Source organism: Ailuropoda melanoleuca, chromosome 12 (genome assembly GCF_002007445.2).
Source record: "Ailuropoda melanoleuca isolate Jingjing chromosome 12, ASM200744v2, whole genome shotgun sequence".
In the NCBI taxonomy this organism is placed as follows: domain Eukaryota; kingdom Metazoa; phylum Chordata; class Mammalia; order Carnivora; family Ursidae; genus Ailuropoda; species Ailuropoda melanoleuca.
The window spans coordinates 25,672,876-25,690,980 of record NC_048229.1 but is presented as its reverse complement, the minus strand read 5'-3'; the positions used below and the strand labels follow the sequence as shown (position 1 = coordinate 25,690,980).

Here is an 18,105-nt window from a genome sequence, read left to right as displayed (position 1 = left end):
CCCTCTCCTCCCCTTCCCTTCTTTCCTTCGATTTTATTTCTGGGGCGCTGGGTGGCTCAGTCGGTTAAGTGTCTGCCTTTGGCTCAGGTCTTGATCCCGGAGTTCCGGGATCAAGCCCCATATCGGGCTCCCTGCTCAACGGGGAGTGTGCTTCTCCCTCTGCCCTTCACCCTGCTCGTGTTCTCTCTCTCTCCCTCTCTCTCTCTCTCTCAAGGAAATAAAATCTTAAAGATTTATTAGGAGCAGGGGCAGAGGGAGAGGGACAAGCGGACTCCCCACTGAGCAAGGAGCCTGATGTGCGGGGCTCGATCCCAGGACCCTGGGATCATGACCTGAGCCGAAGGCAGACACTTAACCGACTGAGCCACCCAGGTGCCCCTGCATGTGCTCTTCTGAGCATTCCTGGGCCCACTCCACAACCATCACCCTCAGAGTTTCTGAACGCTGATATCTTGGTAACCCAGGTTCTCCTGGTGTTAACCTTAAAAACACAGGCATCTAATACTTAACATGCCTCAAAGAGGGTATTCTGAATTTTCTCACAGACAAAAAAAAAAGTGGGTCTTCCTTACTGCATTCACTCTAGGGCACTTTGCTCAGACTCAAAGTTCAAAAGTCTTCCTTCATTCCTTCCTTTCTCCTACCTCTCACATACCTCCCATCAGGGAGTCCTCTCAGTTCCATATCTAGAGTGTATCCTGAATCTGCCCACTGCTTTCCACCTCTACTGCTACCACATCACTCCAGGCCACCATCATGTTTTTCTTGGTTTATTCCAACAGCCTCCTAACTGATCTTCCCAGTTTACCTCTTGCCCCTTCTAGAGTTTTCCCCCACACAACAGTTTCAGTCATGCCTTGAAAATGTAAATTGATTATATCACACCCTTCCTCAATGTCCTTCCATAGTTTCCCAGTGCACCTGCAATAACATCCACAGATGTTGCTGTGGCTTTCAAGATCCTGGATGGCTCTCTGATCCTATCTCCATTACTCTCTCCCTTGCCGGACCACTCTGGTCACACTGGCCTTCTCGTTGTTCCTCAGGGCCTTGAACTTGCTGTTCTTTCTGCCATGAATTCTTGCATCACTGGCTCCTTTTCACCTTTTGGGTCTTATCTCAAAATGCTACCTTTTCAAAGAGACCTCCCCTGACCACTCCTGTCTAAAGTGGCCTCGCAGTTACTATCACGTTGATCTGTTTCATGTAATTCATAGAATTAACACAAACTATATTTTGTTCTATATTTATTGGTTTACTTGTCTGTTTCATTTCATTAGAAGGTAATCTCCATTAAGCCAAGACTTCAGCTATCTTGGCACCCAGAACAGCATCTGCAACATAACAGCTGTTTAATAAATATTTGTTGAATTGCTGAGTGAGTGAGTGAGTGAGTGAACACCTAGCATTAATTTGTCTTTTCCCTGCTACTCATGGAGCCCCAAAGAGATGTCAACAGCACTCAACTCCTGGTATAGAAGAGCCGTCATAGGTACTGCTCCAGGCTTTGAGAGCTGTGTTGCAAGTCCCCGAGACCACCCCATGGTTTGATGATTCACTAGCAGGACTCACAGAACTCCTCATGTAGGCATACTCCTGATGATGATTTATTACAGAGAAAGGGTATAAAGCACAGTCAGCAAAGGGAAACAGCTCATGCGCATAACACATCTTCACCTTTCCCATGGCTCATGGTGATCAGAGTTGACTTCTTCACCCCTTGACCTGCCATGAAGAGTGAGGATGTGTCACAGCTAGGGTGATGGTGAATTGGGGCTGATAATTCAATCTACCACATCAAGTGGCAGCTTCTAGTCATGATTTATTTATTTTTATTTTATTTCCAAATTTTCATTTTGAAGCATGAAACCGGCTTTCCACTTGTAAAGTGCTGCAAACTTTCCTTTTAAGGGTCACTTTAAAGAAAGATAGAAAGTGCCTTTATTTAAAATAAAATTACTGCTTACTAATAGACGGATGTTATGCAGAAATGGAAGCAGTCATAAGGTGATTTCCATTTATGCAGAGACGTGACATAGATTGAGAAAGGGAAATGTGAGAGACTGAAGAAAGGTCAGAGGAAGACACTCTCTCTGCTCTGGGGAAGGAGTCATTTCCTAAGAAGTCATTTAGTAGCCTCCCCCCCACCTCTGACCCTGCGGAAACCCCTCAAACTTGAGTCTGTTTTAAACACAACCCTTAATTATCTGAACTGTCAGGATCACACCTGGAATTTCCCCCTTATGGAGAACCTGGTGTTCAGTCTTGGTGTTCAATAATAATGACTCAGTCTGTATGAGGTGCGTGTATTAACTCTGATGTTCATGGTAACCCTGTGAGGTAGGATCTGTTATTGTCCTTATTTTACCAATAAGGAAACTGAGACCCAATTAATTCACTTCCCAAAGTTACACAGCTGGTGTGCAGTGGATCTGGCTCTGAGGCCAACCTCTCAAGCCCCTCAAAGGCTCCATGAGGGATCTGGCTCTGAGGCCAACCTCTCAAGCCCCTCAAAGGCTCCATGAGCTGGGCAGCTCCCTAGTACCCTGCACTGAATGTCCTATTATCAGAGGAAATAGTCAGGGGTGAGTGAGGAGGCTCACTCTCAATCTGTCTGTCCTCCGTTCACACTGAACTATGCTCAGAATGGCTGGAAGCTCATCGCCTAAACTTCTAAAGGAAAAACTTCCGGGGCGCATGGGTGGTTCTGTCGGTTAAGGGTCTGCCTTCGGCCCAGGTCATGATCTCTGGGTCCTGGGATCAGTCCCACGTTGGGCTCCCTGCTCAGTGGGAAGTCTGCTTCTTCCTCTCCCTCTGCCCCTCCACCCACCACTTGTGCTCTTTCTCTCCCTCTCCCATTCTCTCTCTTTCTCAAATAAATAAATCTGAAAGAAAGAAGAAAGAAAGAAAGCAAGCAAGCTTCCCTTCCCGATTATGTGACATATATGGAAACACCTAAGAAAACCAATCTCAGTCCCCCTATATTCTTGTCACATGTCCTCTGGACAAGTCATGTAACTCCTTCATGCCTTAGTTCCCTTCTCTGCTAAATGGGGACAATAATACCATACCTACTGCTCAGGGTCATTGAATGAAGTGAAATAATGTGCACGTACGTGATGCCTTTGCTCATCGGATCGGTTAGATAAATGACAGTTATTTCGACTGTTTTTCTGGGAGACCAGGATTATTCAGTTGTCTATCCATTTGGAAAAGAAAGTAGATCTTACTTCACATTATTAAAAAAAAAAACAACCCAGAAGGTGCAACAAACTGAACGAAAACAAGGCTGTAAAGTATGAGGTTGTGGAGGAAAAGTGTGTTTATGAGAGTAGAAAAAAAATGGATAGCTTGAACTTTATCGAAATCCAAACCTTTAGGCACTGTGTAAGCAAAGTGAAAAGATAAGTGACAGGCCAGGAAAAAATATCTGCTACGGATAGAGGAACAGGCAAGGATCAGGATCCAGAATATATAAAGAGAGCCTATAAGTCAAGAAACAAAAGCTATGCAAACAAACAGAATAGGGCAGGGAGGGTATAAACAAGCAATTCACAAACAAAATAAACCTGGTCAACAAACACGTAATGAAACGAAATGAAAATAAGACCACAAAGAGAGACCACTTTTTCTTCCCACCTATGGCTTCATAAAAAATCTAAAAGTTTGGTGTAGCTTCTACGTAGGAGTTCGGCAGGTAGTGATTACATTCTAAAACTTGAACATCAGTGGTAATAGTAGCAACAAGTTAGGCACTGTTCTAAGCACATTACAAGCCTGGCTTCTTTTTTACCCTAACAGCAATCCTGGGAGGTGGTAAGCAGAATGCGAAACCGAGGCACAGAGATGCTAAGTGACACAGCCAAGGACATACTAGTAGCAAATGTCAGAGCCAGCCTCTGACCCCAGGCGGCCCTGGCCTCAGGAGCCCAGGCGCTGCCACACCGTTGCCCCAACTCCTTCCTCCTCCCTCCCACCCTGACCCGGGTTTGCGGAATAGAGATCACCAAGGATCCGAGAAAGTTGTTGGCCTTGGCGCGCATCCGCAGCTGGGGAAGTTGGGCAAACCTCCGTGCGCGTCAGCGGGGGATGTATGGCTCATCCCACTGTGGCCGACCCATCGCGGGCACAGCACCACACCTCCAGCAACCTCCCCGCAGCCACGTGGTCCCTGTTGTGGCACCTCCGCGCCTTTCCTCCTACCCCGCTGCAGGCTCCGGCTCTCGGGAGGGCAGAGGGGAGGCGGTGAGAAAGCCGCCCACTCTCCCCAACTCCCCCAAGTCCTCCACCCCCCCCCCCCCCCCCGCAGCCTCCGCGACTGCGCAGCCGCGGTCGCCGCGCCTCCAGCTCCGCGGTGCCGGGACTGGGTCTGGTTGGGGAGGGTGAGTCCTTCGAGGGACCCCACGGACGGGAGGTGGGGCTGCGGAAAGGGGTTGGGGGCGCGGGCGGCGACCCAGGAAGCGCGCCTGTGAATGTGTGCGAGCTCGTTTGTTTAGGGGTGGGATCGGAGGCATTCCAAGGATGCGGGTCCGGGGAGGGGTCTCCCACTCCATCTGCTGGGAGAGGGCTGGGCTGGGTCAGGGTCCGGTCTGCTCCTCCGCCCAGAGCGGACTGCCCAGCCGCGGGTGCACTGCAGTTGAATTTCGGCCTCCGCGCCAGGAGGGAAATGACCCTGCATTGCGCGCCCTCGTGGGGGCTGAGTGCACGTGCGCCCGGGTCTCGCGGGGGTCTCAGCGTCTGTGTCCGCCCTCCCGGTGCGTTTAGCACGCTGAGTCTGTGTGCCCCCCGCGTGCACACCTGCGCATGTGTGCGTTGTGTGTCTGGGCGCGCGCGGACCGCCCTGCGGCTGCCGGGTGCACTGGCGCGGGGGTCTGACACATTTGCATCCCCTCCTAGCTCCGATTAGCTATGTGGCTTTGATCGAGGACCTTCTCTGTCTGTAGAATGGGCGGAACAGTATCTGCCGCGGAGAAAAATGGCGAGGATTACATTAGGAAAAGGTTGCGGCGTGCGCCCCGGGGACTGACGCACTGGCGCGCTCCCGGGAACGGCGGGGGGCCAGTGTTACTGCTGCGGTTGTGGTGGCCCGTTGTTGCAACCCCGTCTCCCTCCTTCCTTCGGGATGACCAGTTTGCTATTTCGCGAGAACATGGAGGCCGTGAGGTGTGAATTCCTTCACACACACACCCCTGCCGCCCCCCGCAGAGTGCTCTCTGTCCTTCCCTTCCTTCTCCATACAGCCAGATCCAGCCTCTCCTGACCTGGACCCTCAGGCTCTTGTCTTCTCTGTCGGTCACTTCTTTCCCCTCAGTCTAAACACACAATTATAGCTCATGCTAAAAAAAAAAAAAAACAGGACCCCCTGCTCGTGCTCTCTCACGAACTTTTCCATCAAGACCAACATTTTTTTTTTTCTGGGAAAATGTTGTTTATACTTACAGCCTCCTCTCCCCGCCGTCTACATACACCCCGGCGCACACCGAAATTGCAAACTGGCGGTGCCACAACCTGCCCTGTTTGGCTTGCTGGCATGTGTCTTCCTTTTAAACATCTGAAAGTATTTTAAAATGTGGAAGATGTAATCTAAAACTATAGATTTACAGTGTTTTCTTGAGAAACCAGAAGATCGGAGACCCTGGACCCACGTTTTCACTGGACAAGTATTAGTTGGGCTTCTTCAGACAAGGTTGGGATCTCTCTTTTGCCACAGTCCCCACCACTCCCTTTCACCTCTTCCCCATCCCCGGCATCATTTGGCATTTACTCATGTTTTCCTTACAATAGAGAAGTATTTCTCTGGACCCGTATTTCATTTTCACTTTCAAACAGTTATGTAAAAGCAGGGGAGGAACATCTTTATCTTTTTAGGTCTATCCCATTTGTGTTATCTGCCCAACATCCTGGAGGTTGAACCTTGCTGCTGGCGTTCCTTTCTGTTGCAACACCATGTCTTCTGCTCTGTTCCTTCCTCTCTGCTCGCTGTCCCCCTGCTGCGGGAGAATGCGAGCCACTGAAGGTGTCGAGTTCACCTGCACATCACCAGTACTCAGCCCAGGTCTCGCACAAAGTTCTGGCTGAGAAATGCGTTGAAGAAGTCATTTACATTCAAGAGTTCTTGGGTGGCAAGTGTTAACAGGGTCCCACAGGAAGTGATGTCTCAGCTCAGCCTTGAGGTATGGGCATGGTTTCTAGAAGCCAACACAGAAGGGCAAGGATGAGCCAGGCGGAGGAAAAGCCTGTGTGTTCCTCCACTTGTCATGTACTCACTGTGTATGACGTCTCCTTCCGTCTCAGCAGAAACCTCACAACAACTCTGTGAGGTAGCCGCCGTTTCTATCGACACCCCCACTTTACAGATGAGCACATTGAAATTGGAGAATTTAAGTGGCCTGTCTAGGGTCACACAGCAAATGCGTGGCAGAGCCGAAAATTCACGCCCTGCCAGGCTGGCAGCCGTGAGCATCCTATTACCACCAGTCAGCCTTCCCCCACTTTCGACTGTTCTTTCCTGCCAGCAACACCCACGCTACCATTCCCCTACTCTTTTTCCTTTACATCCTTCCCTTGTTTCTCTTTTTTTATTTAATCCCTGTGGTAGGCAGAAAGATGGTTCCCCAAAGATGTCCACGTCCTCATCCCCAGAACCTGTGGGAGCAATCACAGGGGTCCTTAAAAGTGGAAGAGTGGGGCGGGAGAGTCAGAATCACAGTGACACAGTGTGAGAAAGACGCCAATGGCCAATGCAGGCTTAACGATGGAGGAAGGAGCCTTGGAGCCAAGCAATGCAGGTGGCTTAAGATACTGGAAGAAGCAAGGAGATTGACTCTCCCAGAGCTTCCAGAAGGAACACAGCCCTGAGACACCTTGATATTATCCCAGTGAGATCCATTTCAGACTTCTGAGCCACAGAACTATAAGATCATAAGTTTGCATTGTCTTAAGCCACCTGACTTGTGGTAATCTGCTGCAGCAGGCATGGGAAACGAATGCAATATCTAAAGCGTCCTTTTAAAGTCTTTTTTTTTTTTAAAGATTTTATTTATTTATTTGACAGAGATAGAGACAGCCAGCGAGAGAGGGAACACAAGCAGGGGGGAGTGGGAGAGGAAGAAGCAGGCTCATAGCAGAGGAGCCTGATGTGGGGCTCGATCCCGTAACGCCGGGATCACGCCCTGAGCTGAAGGCAGACGCTTAACCGCTGTGCCACCCAGGCGCCCCTAAAGCGTCCTTTTAATGTCAGAACTTTGTGAACATTGATGTTGAAGATACTGCAGAACCAGGTTCAAACAACACAACAAAATACATACGATGTGCAACTCTCAAAACCAACATTTATTTACTTACGTATCAAAACAAATGTGCAGCAAACCACAAATAAAGTTCCATGAAATTTAGACAGTTTGCATTTTATTTTCATTTTCTGTTTTAGTGAGGTCTAAAACACACAGAGCAATGGCACAAAGTGTCCAGTTCAGTGAAGGGAGATTTCAGTGAATGTGTGCAAATGTCTTCACCCATGAGACCACTCCTCAGGTCAAGATATCGAACATCTCCAGCACCCCAGGAAAGTTCCCCTCCCCCTGTTCCCAGCCCACAACCAATAATTGATACCAACATCAATTTCTTTGCCTGTACGTCACTTTTTTCAATGAATAAAATGACACATATGTTCTCCTTTGCATCTGGCTTTTCTCACTCAGTTTGATACATATATTTTTAGATTCATCCATGTTACTGCGTGTATCCTTTTTGTTTGTGCCCTTTATTTCTGGGTAATACTCCATTATATGAATAAATTGTGGTTTACTTATCCATTCTCTTATTGATAGACACCTGGGTTGTCTGTGAATATAAATAGCTGTGTTTTACAATATAGCTGATAGCAACATTCGAATACGAGTGTCTGTGTGGACAGGAGTTTTCCTTTCTCTTGAGTGAGTGTCTCGGAGTGAAATTGCATGTTCAGCTTTAGTAGGTGTTTGTCCAATAGTTTTCCAAGTGGTTGAGCCAACATACACTCCCACCAGGACCCCAGAGTCACCGCACTTTTAAAGTCTATCTCAATGAATTTTCCAAGGGAAACTTTGTTGTAAATGGAAAGCCACTATCCCCTCCCCCCACCTTTTTTTTTACAGTATTGAGGGTAACCATGAAAATAAGCACAGGAAACAAAACAATATCCTTACCTCCTCGCTGGGTACTTCCTCTGTCTGGGCAGGAAGCTGTTTGTTCTATCTTTGAGAGAGGAGACGGAGGTGGGGAGGGTATGAAGGTGTATTAGCATCAAATGCAGACTTTCTCCCTCAGGCAATGGAACCCCCCCCCCTTAGAATGGCTACTATCAAAAATCCAGGGGCGCCTGGGTGGCTTGGTTGGTTAAGCATCTGCCTTTGGCTCTGGTCACGATCCCAGGGTCCTGGGATTGAGCCCCACGTTGGGCTCTCTGCTCAGCGGGGAGTCTGCTTCTCCCTCTGCTTGCTGCCTCTCCTGCTTGTGCTCTCTCTGTGTCAAATAAATAAATAAATACAATCTTAAAAAAACAACCAGAAAATAAGTATTGTTGAAGATGTGGAGAAAAGGGATCCCTTGTGCACCGTTAGGAACGTGAATTGGTGTGGCTGCTGTGGAAAACAGTACAGAGGTTCCCGGAAAAACTACAGGTAGAATTGCCCTACGACCCAGCAATTCCACTTCAGGGCATATACCCCAAAGAATTGGAAGTAGGATCTCAAAGAGACACTTGCACAACCATATTCATAGCAGCATTATTCACAATGGCTGCAGCATCGAATGGACAAGCAAACGTGTGTTATTCAGCCTTAAAAAGGAGGGAACTTCTGACGCGTGCTGCACCACGGTTGACCTTGACGACATCATGCTGCATGACACAGCGAGGCAGAAAGGGACAGATACTGTGTGATTCTACTTACGTAGGTAGCTAGGGTAGTCAGATTCATAGAGATGGAAAGTGGGATGTGGTGCCAGGGGCTCGGGAGGGGGCGGGAGTCATTGTTTAGTGGGGACGGAGTCTCAGGTGTATAGGAGTTGGGAGGTTGGGTGGTGGTCGCGGCTGCACAACGCTGTGAATGTGTTCGGTAGACACTGAGAAATGGTTAAGATGGTAAACTTTGTGTTATGTGTACTTTAACTCAGTTTTAAAAGTATTTAATTAGTTAATTAATTATTTTATGTGAGAGAGAGAAAGAATGGGGGGAGGAGCAGAGGCAGAGGGACAAGCAGACTCCCCACTGAGCGCAGAGCCAGTCCCCGGCTGGATCCCAGGACCCTGATCACGACCTGAGCCGAAATCCAGAGTCAGATGCTTACCCGACTGTGCCACCCAGGCGCCCCTGACTCAATTTTTTAAAAAGAAATTAAAAAGGATACCAAAGGGGGGGAGCCTTGCGTCCTTGGGGTTCAGTTTTGTTTCATCTCGGGTGAGTCTAGGACCATCTCCCGTACTGTCCTGGACGAGGGAAAGTGTAGGGACTGTGGCGGTGGAGGCTTTGGGGCCATGTCAGGAGCCTGCCCTGCACCGCTGTGTGGGGCATTGAAAGCGTCCTGACCAGAGGGGGTCTTGAGAACCATGGAGCTGGTGGGATGGACTGGGGAGTGTGGTGAGGGAAGGGGATCAGTGTGGTCAATGGTGGAGTGTGCCAGCGGGGCAAGACTGGAACAGAGTGGGGGCAGCATTTTCTAAGACAAGAGCAGGTGCGCTTAGCAGTCCATTGGTTGTGCGGTTGTGAAGAGAAGTGGACGGTGATGCTTGTGGACAATGGTGGGGCCCTGGTCAAGAACAGGGGACCCAGGAGGAAGGCTGTGTTGGGGGCTGGGGACGGAGGGCACAGGTGCCCCGGGAAATGCATTCAAATTTGGGTTTCGAGGGTTTGGGAGTTGCCCCGTCCGTAAGGAAGACCTACGTGATGATTTGTAATGTAGAAGCAATGAACACATTCTGCATATCCACAGCGTATGGGTTAGTTTCTGATATGAAAGCATTTCAGATCAACTCACGGGCACAGGGATAGCCCCGAGAGCCACATATCCCCATTTTCCAGGTTCAGAAATCATCGTTTGTTTCCTCTGACCCCCTTTTGTCTCTGTCTTTTTCCTTCACTGTAGAAGTATTTCATTTCATTTCTATTCTATTCTATTCTATTCTATTCTATTCTATTCTATTCTATTCTATTCTATTCTATTTTATTCTAATTTTTTAAAGTAGGTTCCGCGCCCAGTGTGGAGCCTGAACTCACAACCCTGAGACCAAGAGTTGGACGCCCTACCGACTGAGCCAGCCAGACACCCCCGCAGAAGTATTTTAGAGCAAATTTCAGCCATCATGTCAGTGGACCCTTACACACTACAAAAACTCTAAAAAAATAAGATGGATATTTTCTTATCTGTCCATAAGATCATTTCCACACCCAACAGAAGCAATGAGAATGCTGTGACATCATCGAATACCCAGTCCATAATCAATTTCCTTGAGTGTCTTCAAGAGGTTTTTTTTTTTCACACCAGGTTTGACTCTGACTCCAACTATGGTCCCCACGTGCTTTTTGATCATTCAGTCGCCAATGTCTCTTTAAATCTAGACTATATTCCCTGTGGTTTCTAAATTGATATAACAATTTTTATTTGTATAAACCTAATTAAAGAAGAAAATGCTTTAAAAAGCCTTTTTTCCCTACACCAAGAGAATTTACTCCTTTTAAAAAAATTACTATTCACCAGGGCCGTCGTCGTTGTCAGTAGGCAATATACTGCAAGGTTGATAATGCATACAGTTCCCTAGAATAAGAACATAAACCAGCCTTAGGGTCTCAAGGTAGAGGGTTACCCAGTATAGTTCAGACAGCTCCTTGCACACAACCTCCTGATTTTGGGTTGACAAGATCTAGAATGAGAATACCAAAGAGCGTCTCATTTAATTAATTAATTAATTAATTTTAAAGATTTTATTTATTTGTGTGACAGAGAGAGAGACAGCCAGTGAGAGAGGGAACACAAGCAGGGGGAGTGGGAGAGGAAGAAGCAGGCTCCCAGCGGAAGCCTGATGTGGGACTTGATCCCAGGACCCCGGGATCACGCCCTGAGCCGAAGGCAGACGCTTAACGACTGCGCCACCCAGGCGCCCCAAGAGCGTCTCATTTTAAATTAGACTTTTAACCCCCCATCTGGGGAATGCTGTTTGGTTTTCTTTCATGCCAACCAAAGAGAAACTTGGGGCTGCTGTGGCCCTTTCCACTGCAGCCAGAGGGATTCTGGGGGTGACTGTCTCTTCCTAAAGCCTTCTGGCTGTGTGCTTTGGGCTGTGGAATGAACGAGTGTGTGAATGTGCCGCTCTCTGGCAGCCACCTCGAAACTCCTGTCCCCTTCCTGCTGTATTTGTCTCTCTGGCACTTATCAGTTGGCGCGCTGGCTGCCTCTCGGCAGCCCCCGTTAGAACGCAAGCCCACGGGAGCAGGAGCCTGCTTCCGTCACGGCTGTGTCTCTGGCACCTAGAAATGGTGCCCGGCATGCAGATGGCACTCTAAATATTTGTGGAATGACGAAATGTTTGTCCGCCCCCAGGTTCTGGATCCTGTGCCCCGGGAACCCAACGGGAGCCGGAGGAGAACGAGACACTTGCCTTGGAACCTCGACGTCCCGGGAAGATGCAGAGCCTCAGACCTGAGCAGATTCGGGGGCTGCTGGAGCCCGAGAGGGCCAAGACGCTGCTGCCCCGGGAGAGCAGGACTTGGGAGAAGCGTGCTGCCTCAGCCAAAGACTGGGTGGCTGTGGAGGTCGGGGCCACCAGCTGTGATGGCGACGAGAAAGGTGAGGGGCCGGCGTTCCGGGGGAGGTGGGGCAGGTTGTGGCAGAGCCTCGGGGAAGACACAGCACTCATTCCTTCACTCTTATTCATGGAGCCCTGTGTCCATCAGCCTTTGCCGGGTCGCAGGTCGCCCCGAAACTCAGTGGCTTAAAGCAACAGTCATTAGTCTGCTTGGGAGTCTGCAGGTCATCCTATGACGTGGCCCCAGGGGACAGTTCTCCCACTGCCCGTGTCTGCGTTTGCTCATGCCATCACCAAAGGCAGATGCTGATCTCACTCGCATGTCTGGCTGGTTTGAGGGGGCTGACTTTGGGCTGCTTTCTCCCGCAGGCCAGCCCAGGCGTATTCTCATGGGGGTGGTTGTGCGGAAAGAGGGAAAACTTCAGTTTGCAAGCACTTTTGAAGCTCTACTGGCCATGCAGTTGCTCATAGGCCGTTGGTCAAAATAAGCTACGTGGTCAAGTTCAGCATCACTGCGGGACAGGGCTGCCCAGGGGTGTGGGCATGGGGATCAGTGAACAAGTGGAAGGTCACTTGGGACGAAAATCTACCACAAACACCTACTATGTGCTGGGTGCTTGGGATCTAGATGCGAACAAGATGGCCCCAGTAGACTTGATTTCAGTGAAAGACAGACGATGAGCCACAAAATTAAAGGAAAGGTAATGTCTGATGAGAGCTCCGGAGGCAGTAAAATGGGCTGATTGACGGAGAGGGACCCAAGGGTGGTCAGGGAGGGCGAGAGGAGGAGGAGAAGGAGTCCTTTATTCCGAGAGCTGGGGGTCACCTTGTGGGCCACTGGAGCCACAGGAAATGACCCTGCGATGGTGACAGGCTGGCTGTGTGCTGAACAGAGCGGAGACCGGGGCAGAAGGTAGAGCTCAGCCAGGGCCTCAGCCAGGGCCAGCGATGGGGCATCTTGGAGACGGCGGCACAGCAAACGTTATTTCAACATTGGGAAGCTGCTGGAAGGTTTTGCGGAGGAGGAAGACAGGATCTCATTTGTGTTTCAAAAAGATTCTGCTGACTCCGTGGTTCTCACTGGGGGCGATGTTACCGCCCGCCTCCCCTCCCCAGGGGACGTTTGGCAAAGTCTGGAGTGTGGGTTATCTGAATGGGGAACATATTACCACCACATAGCAGGTCGAGACAGTGCTGCTAGTGGGAGGACGAGGACCCAGCCTACAAGTCACAGGACCCACCCCCACTACAAGTTGTTACTCAGCGGCACCCAGGCTGAGAAAGCCCGCATCCAGCTGCGTGTGAGGATGAAATGTAGGATGGGGAGGTCAGAGTGGAGGCTGGGAGGCTGGATAGGAGTTTCCTGCAGCCGTCTGGGAGAGAGAGGACCTAGCTACGTGTGGCAGTGGTGGACATAAGGGTAGGGATTTGGGACACATCTGGGAGGGAGAGTCAGAGTTCTTGCTGATGGATGTGGGGAGGGGAGGACAAGAGAGATTCCCAGGATAACTCCTGGGGTTTGGGCTCAAACAGCTGGACTGAGGGTGGGACCCCTGAAAGGCAGCCCCACAGCAGAATGGGGAATGGACCTTCTCTTAGGGGCGGGGTCTTCCCTTCTCCCACAGAGGAGGAGCAGGCCTGGGACGGAGGTGTGGGTGGTATGGGTGTCAGTAAGGAGGAGGTCTGGGGGCTTCTAGCGGGGCCTGGGTGCAGGGAGAGTGGAGCATGCCGATCTTTGGCCTGACCCCCAGTGCTATCCAGCCAAGGAGTGAGAAGGTTGTTGAAACTTGAAAGTGGGGAGATGTCTCCACCGGCCGCCGGAAGCTGGCAAGCCTGCTTGGTCCTGGCTTAATTCTGCAGCTCTTTCCTTGGCTCCCTAACTGGGTTTTTGCAGGAGGCCCGTAGAGAAGGGACTATTTTACCTGTTTGACAGGGGAGGGATCAGAGGCTCAGGTGGCAGAGCACATCAGGTGACCCACATTAAGTCTTCCACGTAATGACAGAAACAGGATCAGAATTGGGTCTCGGATTCTATCTGCGCCACCAGAGCCACGTGGGCCAGAGGGTGTGTGTGCGTGAGTGTGACAGGAAAGAGAACAGGGGTAGGATGCCGGGTGGCACGAGCAGGCACAGCCCCCCGCCCCGACCCCCAGCTGTCCTGGTTGCTGACTCATGGCCCCTGTCTTCTGTGCTCAGGTCTGTCTCCTCAAGAGCCTGGGCTGGCCCAGGACTGGAACGCGGCGGAGGGAGATGAGGAGTCAGAGGACTCGCCGGTGAGTTGGGGGTCCCCTCCTCTTCTGCAGACGCCCCTGCAGATCTCAGTGGGTGGTCCCTTCCCTTCCCCACCCGCTTGGGGGTGCGAGCCCCAAGCAGTGTCCATGGGAGACAGCACGAAGCCTGTGGTCGTCGGACCCGGAGTGGAGGGTCGCCATGTGATGGGCTCTGTCCACACGTACCCTCCGACCCTTCACTCGTCAACTCAAATTAGCGATTCATTCCCCTGCCTCCTCATCCGTGTGCGTGTTCCATCCCTCCCTCTGTCTGTCCGCTCATCTACTTCCTCTGTTTATCTCCTTGTCCATTCGCCCACCGATCCTCCTGTCCATTCACTCGGCCGTTCATCCACCGACTCACTGAACATCAAGCATTCACTGTCCTCTCATGCACCCAGCCTTTCATTCGCCGGCACACCATGCATATATCCAGTTATCTGTGTATTTGCCCACCCGTCCATCCATGTGCAGTCGCTTCATCCATTCAGTTGCTGTACGTCCTTGTAGACATTTCCCCCCTTGGAAACAGACTATTTGGGATTTGCGTGCAAGGGGTTTATTGAGGGAACATGCTCTCAGGAGGCACCCGTAGGTGGTGGGGGAAGCTGGAAAGAGCGAGAGGGAGTTTAATTGGGGTCCAGCCTGGAGCCGATCCCACGAGGAGCTCTGGAACGTCGATAGTCCTTGTCCTCCTCCGGGCCAGTGGGGAGCCTGTTACAGCCCGTCACTGGTGTGGACGACCTCCCGTGTGATTCTCTAGGGAGATGGCTCCCATAGCAAAGGGCGTTCATTTCTTAGAAGGAGCGATCATGAATGTAAGCGATCAGCCGTAGTTAGCAGCCGATTCACACAGCAGTTTGAAGGGCGACAAAGGGGAGCCGGGTGAAGCATGGTTGGGTCTGTTATTAGCGGTGGGGTGTGTGTGTGTGTGTGTGTGTGTGTGTGTAAAACTTCCGCATTGCTGATGACCTGTATTTATTACCCTTTCTTAATTTTAACTCTGATTTAAAAAATTGCCATAAATATTTCCAACAAAAAGCACAGATCAGCGAGTGTGTATACGTGTAACCAACACCCCAAGGAAGATATTGAGCACGGCCGTTATCCTAGAAAATTCCCTCATCTTCCTTTCTAGTCTCTCTCACTCCGCCACCCTGAGGCAACCCCGTTTCTGATTTCTGATAGATTAGTTTTGCCTGCCGTTGAGCTTCATAGAAATAGAGCCCTACAGTAGCTCCCATATATTCCTGAAAACTCAAAAAAGAGATTACAGCACAATTAGTATCCTGCCATTTGGTGTCTTCCTAATAAATATTCTGGATAGCTTTCCGTCTTGATACATGTATTGATCGCCCTTGTTCACATTTACTTTCAGTAGCTCCCAAGTGTTCTGTGGTGTGTGTGTCACACCCGTTTCCTCAGCTGATGGACTGTCAGATCTTTGGTGTTGTGGTTGCCACAGAAAAATAAATATTTGTCAAGTTGTCCTATTTTTCTATAAGCGTGTATTATGAGGAACTTCATAAAAATCTGTATTTTCTGGTCTTATCCAAGATCTCCTGCATCAGAAAATCCAAGGGTGGAGCCCCGATAGTTGAAAAATATCCTCCACGATTTTCTGAGGCTTTGCCAGGTCTCGGAGCTGCTTGAGTTGAACATTTCATAGTGTCTGCTCCATCCGGTTCTCTTCTTTTTCAGGATTTTTTTTTTCATGTCGCCACCGCCTAGCTTCCCAGATAGCTCACTATGTCATATCCATTCCCAAAACTTCCCTGATATTTTAATACCTGTCGCACTGCACTCATCCCTAATTTGGAGAAGAACTGTCACCATGAACCATCTTGTCTTCCCACCCTTCCTCGTGTCTTTCCGTTCCCGTGTTCATCTGACAGAGATTTATGGAGCTCGTGCTGTGTGCCGGGCAAGAAACAATGGTGGCCCTTGCATTTCTAGTATTTATCCATTTTTTCCCTCTGTTCCAGGGCTTTGTGGAGTGGTCGAAAGCTCCACAACAAACCACCATAGTCTTGGTAGTGTGTGTCCTGTTCTTGTTCCTGGTTTTAACAGGGACGCCTGTGATGTTCCACATGTAAGTCTAGTGACGCCGACCGTTCTGAGATAAGACACGTTGCTTCTTGGTCGGGCAGTGTCTTGGTTCAAAATCAGGAATAGGTGTTGCATATTAGCAAATGCCTTTTAATTTGCTTTTTAAAAATTCTAATCCAAAAAGAGGATTTTTTTTTTGTATTTAACTTTCTGGGGTGAGGTTTTGCATTACCGTATTTCATCGGACTTAACACATTGTCGATTGTAACACACATATTATTTTATATACGACTGAGAAAGAAAAACATGCTACTTCATTGTAAGACGCCACCAACCGGACGACACATCGTGACGTCAGAGAGGATGAAAAACGGTGCAACTTGGGACTGATGAAATCTGGTAGACTTCTTAATATCACATCTCTTTGTCATCTTCGGACCACGGTGCAGCAGTCTTTCCAGACCCTGATTGTACGTCGTGGTATTTTATGTATGAGTCTTCCCTCTCTCTCTCCACATGTAAGATCGGTGCTATCTTTGTCGTGTTTTGGCAACATGCCCAGGCTTACATCGTAGAAGGACGTCACTTTTATTGCTGTCTAAGCCTTAGGATAATTTCTGTAGCTTAAGAAGTATCACTTCCTTGACATTTTGAAAGAATTCACCAGTCATCAGGGCCTGGAGCTCTGGGGAGAAAGTTGCAGCTCAATTCTTAGGGGGGCTTTCTCAGTTTCTTCCCATGTTATCAGTTTGTGAGTACTTTTTACTTCATTAATTTTGGTGATTTATAGTGTTTTTTTTAAGCCCTAGGGAATTCTTCATTCCTCTGAACTTTTCAGATTGTTAGCTGAATTATAAATACTGTTCTATAATTAAAAGAAAAACTTCTTTATTTTGTTCTAACCCCTTTCTTCCTTTCAATTTCTGTTTATGGTTTACCCGTTATTAGATTTATCAAAGTTTTGCCTCGTCTACAATTACTTTTCCAAAGAACTAGCTTTGGGATTTATTTATATCCATATTTTTCTACTTTGTAATTTTTTTCCATGAATACATATGGGGCTTATTTTTTTATAATTTCTATTCCTTGTCTGTTTTTATGTTGAATAATTAATTCATTGATAATCTCTTTATGAAATTATTTGCTAAAATAGTATACTTAATAATAAACGTACTTCCGATTATAGCCTTGGCTACATCTTAAAGTTTGGTAATTTGTGTGCTTGTTTATGTTGTCTAAATGTTATAATGTAGTGCTTCTAAAGAGTGCTTTAAACTCAGTGATCAGATTTATTTAAAAATAGTTTTAATGATTTACTACACTGTGAATAAAGAATGTGGCCTCTACTATATCTGCTTTCAACACCTTTTTAAAAGCTTTTATTGTGGCCCTACGACACGTCCAGTGTTTGTACATGTTTCATGGACATTTAAGGTGAATATGTATTTTCAGTCTGTAGAATTCAAAACTGTACATGTCTATTAATCAATTCAGTTTTATCAATTATATTGCTTACATTCATGTGTTATTTAATTCTGGCTCACCTCTCTCAAAAACCAGTAAGGTTATGTGAAAATCTGTTAGTACGACTATGTTTGTCGATATACTTTTGCAACCTTTGCTTTATGTATTCAGCCACTGTGTAATCTGATGCCCTTAGTTACAGCACTGTTACGTCTTTGCCAATTAAAGGATAAATGTAATACACAAGCACAATGTCAGGCACATAGTAGCCACGCAATAAATGTTAGTTAAAACCTGATTCTGAATCCTTTGTGAAATAGAAAATGATTGCCTTTAAACCATTTTAATCCTTTGGCTTATATTTACCTTGTCTGATAGAGGTTAGTATTTCCATCCTGTTCTTTTTAAATTCGTGTGTGTGTGTGTGTGTGTGTGTGTATTTAGACTCTTTCTATCATTTTGTTTTGATAGAGGACTTCCAGTGGCCTCTCCTGAGTTTGCCAAAGAAATCAGGGCTGGGAGAAGTATGGGATTCTGTCTCTC

At 48.3% G+C, this 18,105-nt stretch overlaps 1 protein-coding gene across 3 annotated transcripts in view; it reads left to right on the top strand.

Annotated features, from left to right (window-relative positions):
• Positions 1–17,330, top strand: part of SMIM17 (small integral membrane protein 17) — a 33,533-nt gene extending 16,203 nt beyond the window's left edge. The window contains exons 5-7 of one of the 3 annotated variants that reach the window (XM_034639546.1): positions 11,575–11,820; positions 13,976–14,052; positions 16,035–17,330. In XM_034639546.1, the coding sequence (XP_034495437.1) occupies positions 11,658–11,820; positions 13,976–14,052; positions 16,035–16,145 (351 nt within the window). In that variant the 5' untranslated portion in view covers positions 11,575–11,657 and the 3' untranslated portion in view covers positions 16,146–17,330. Of the gene's footprint in view, positions 1–4,331; positions 4,383–11,574; positions 11,821–13,975 lie in introns of those variants that run through there. The other 2 variants (XM_019792545.2, XM_019792546.2) reach the window with 2 other exon arrangements.
• The last annotated feature ends 775 nt before the right edge of the window (positions 17,331–18,105 follow it).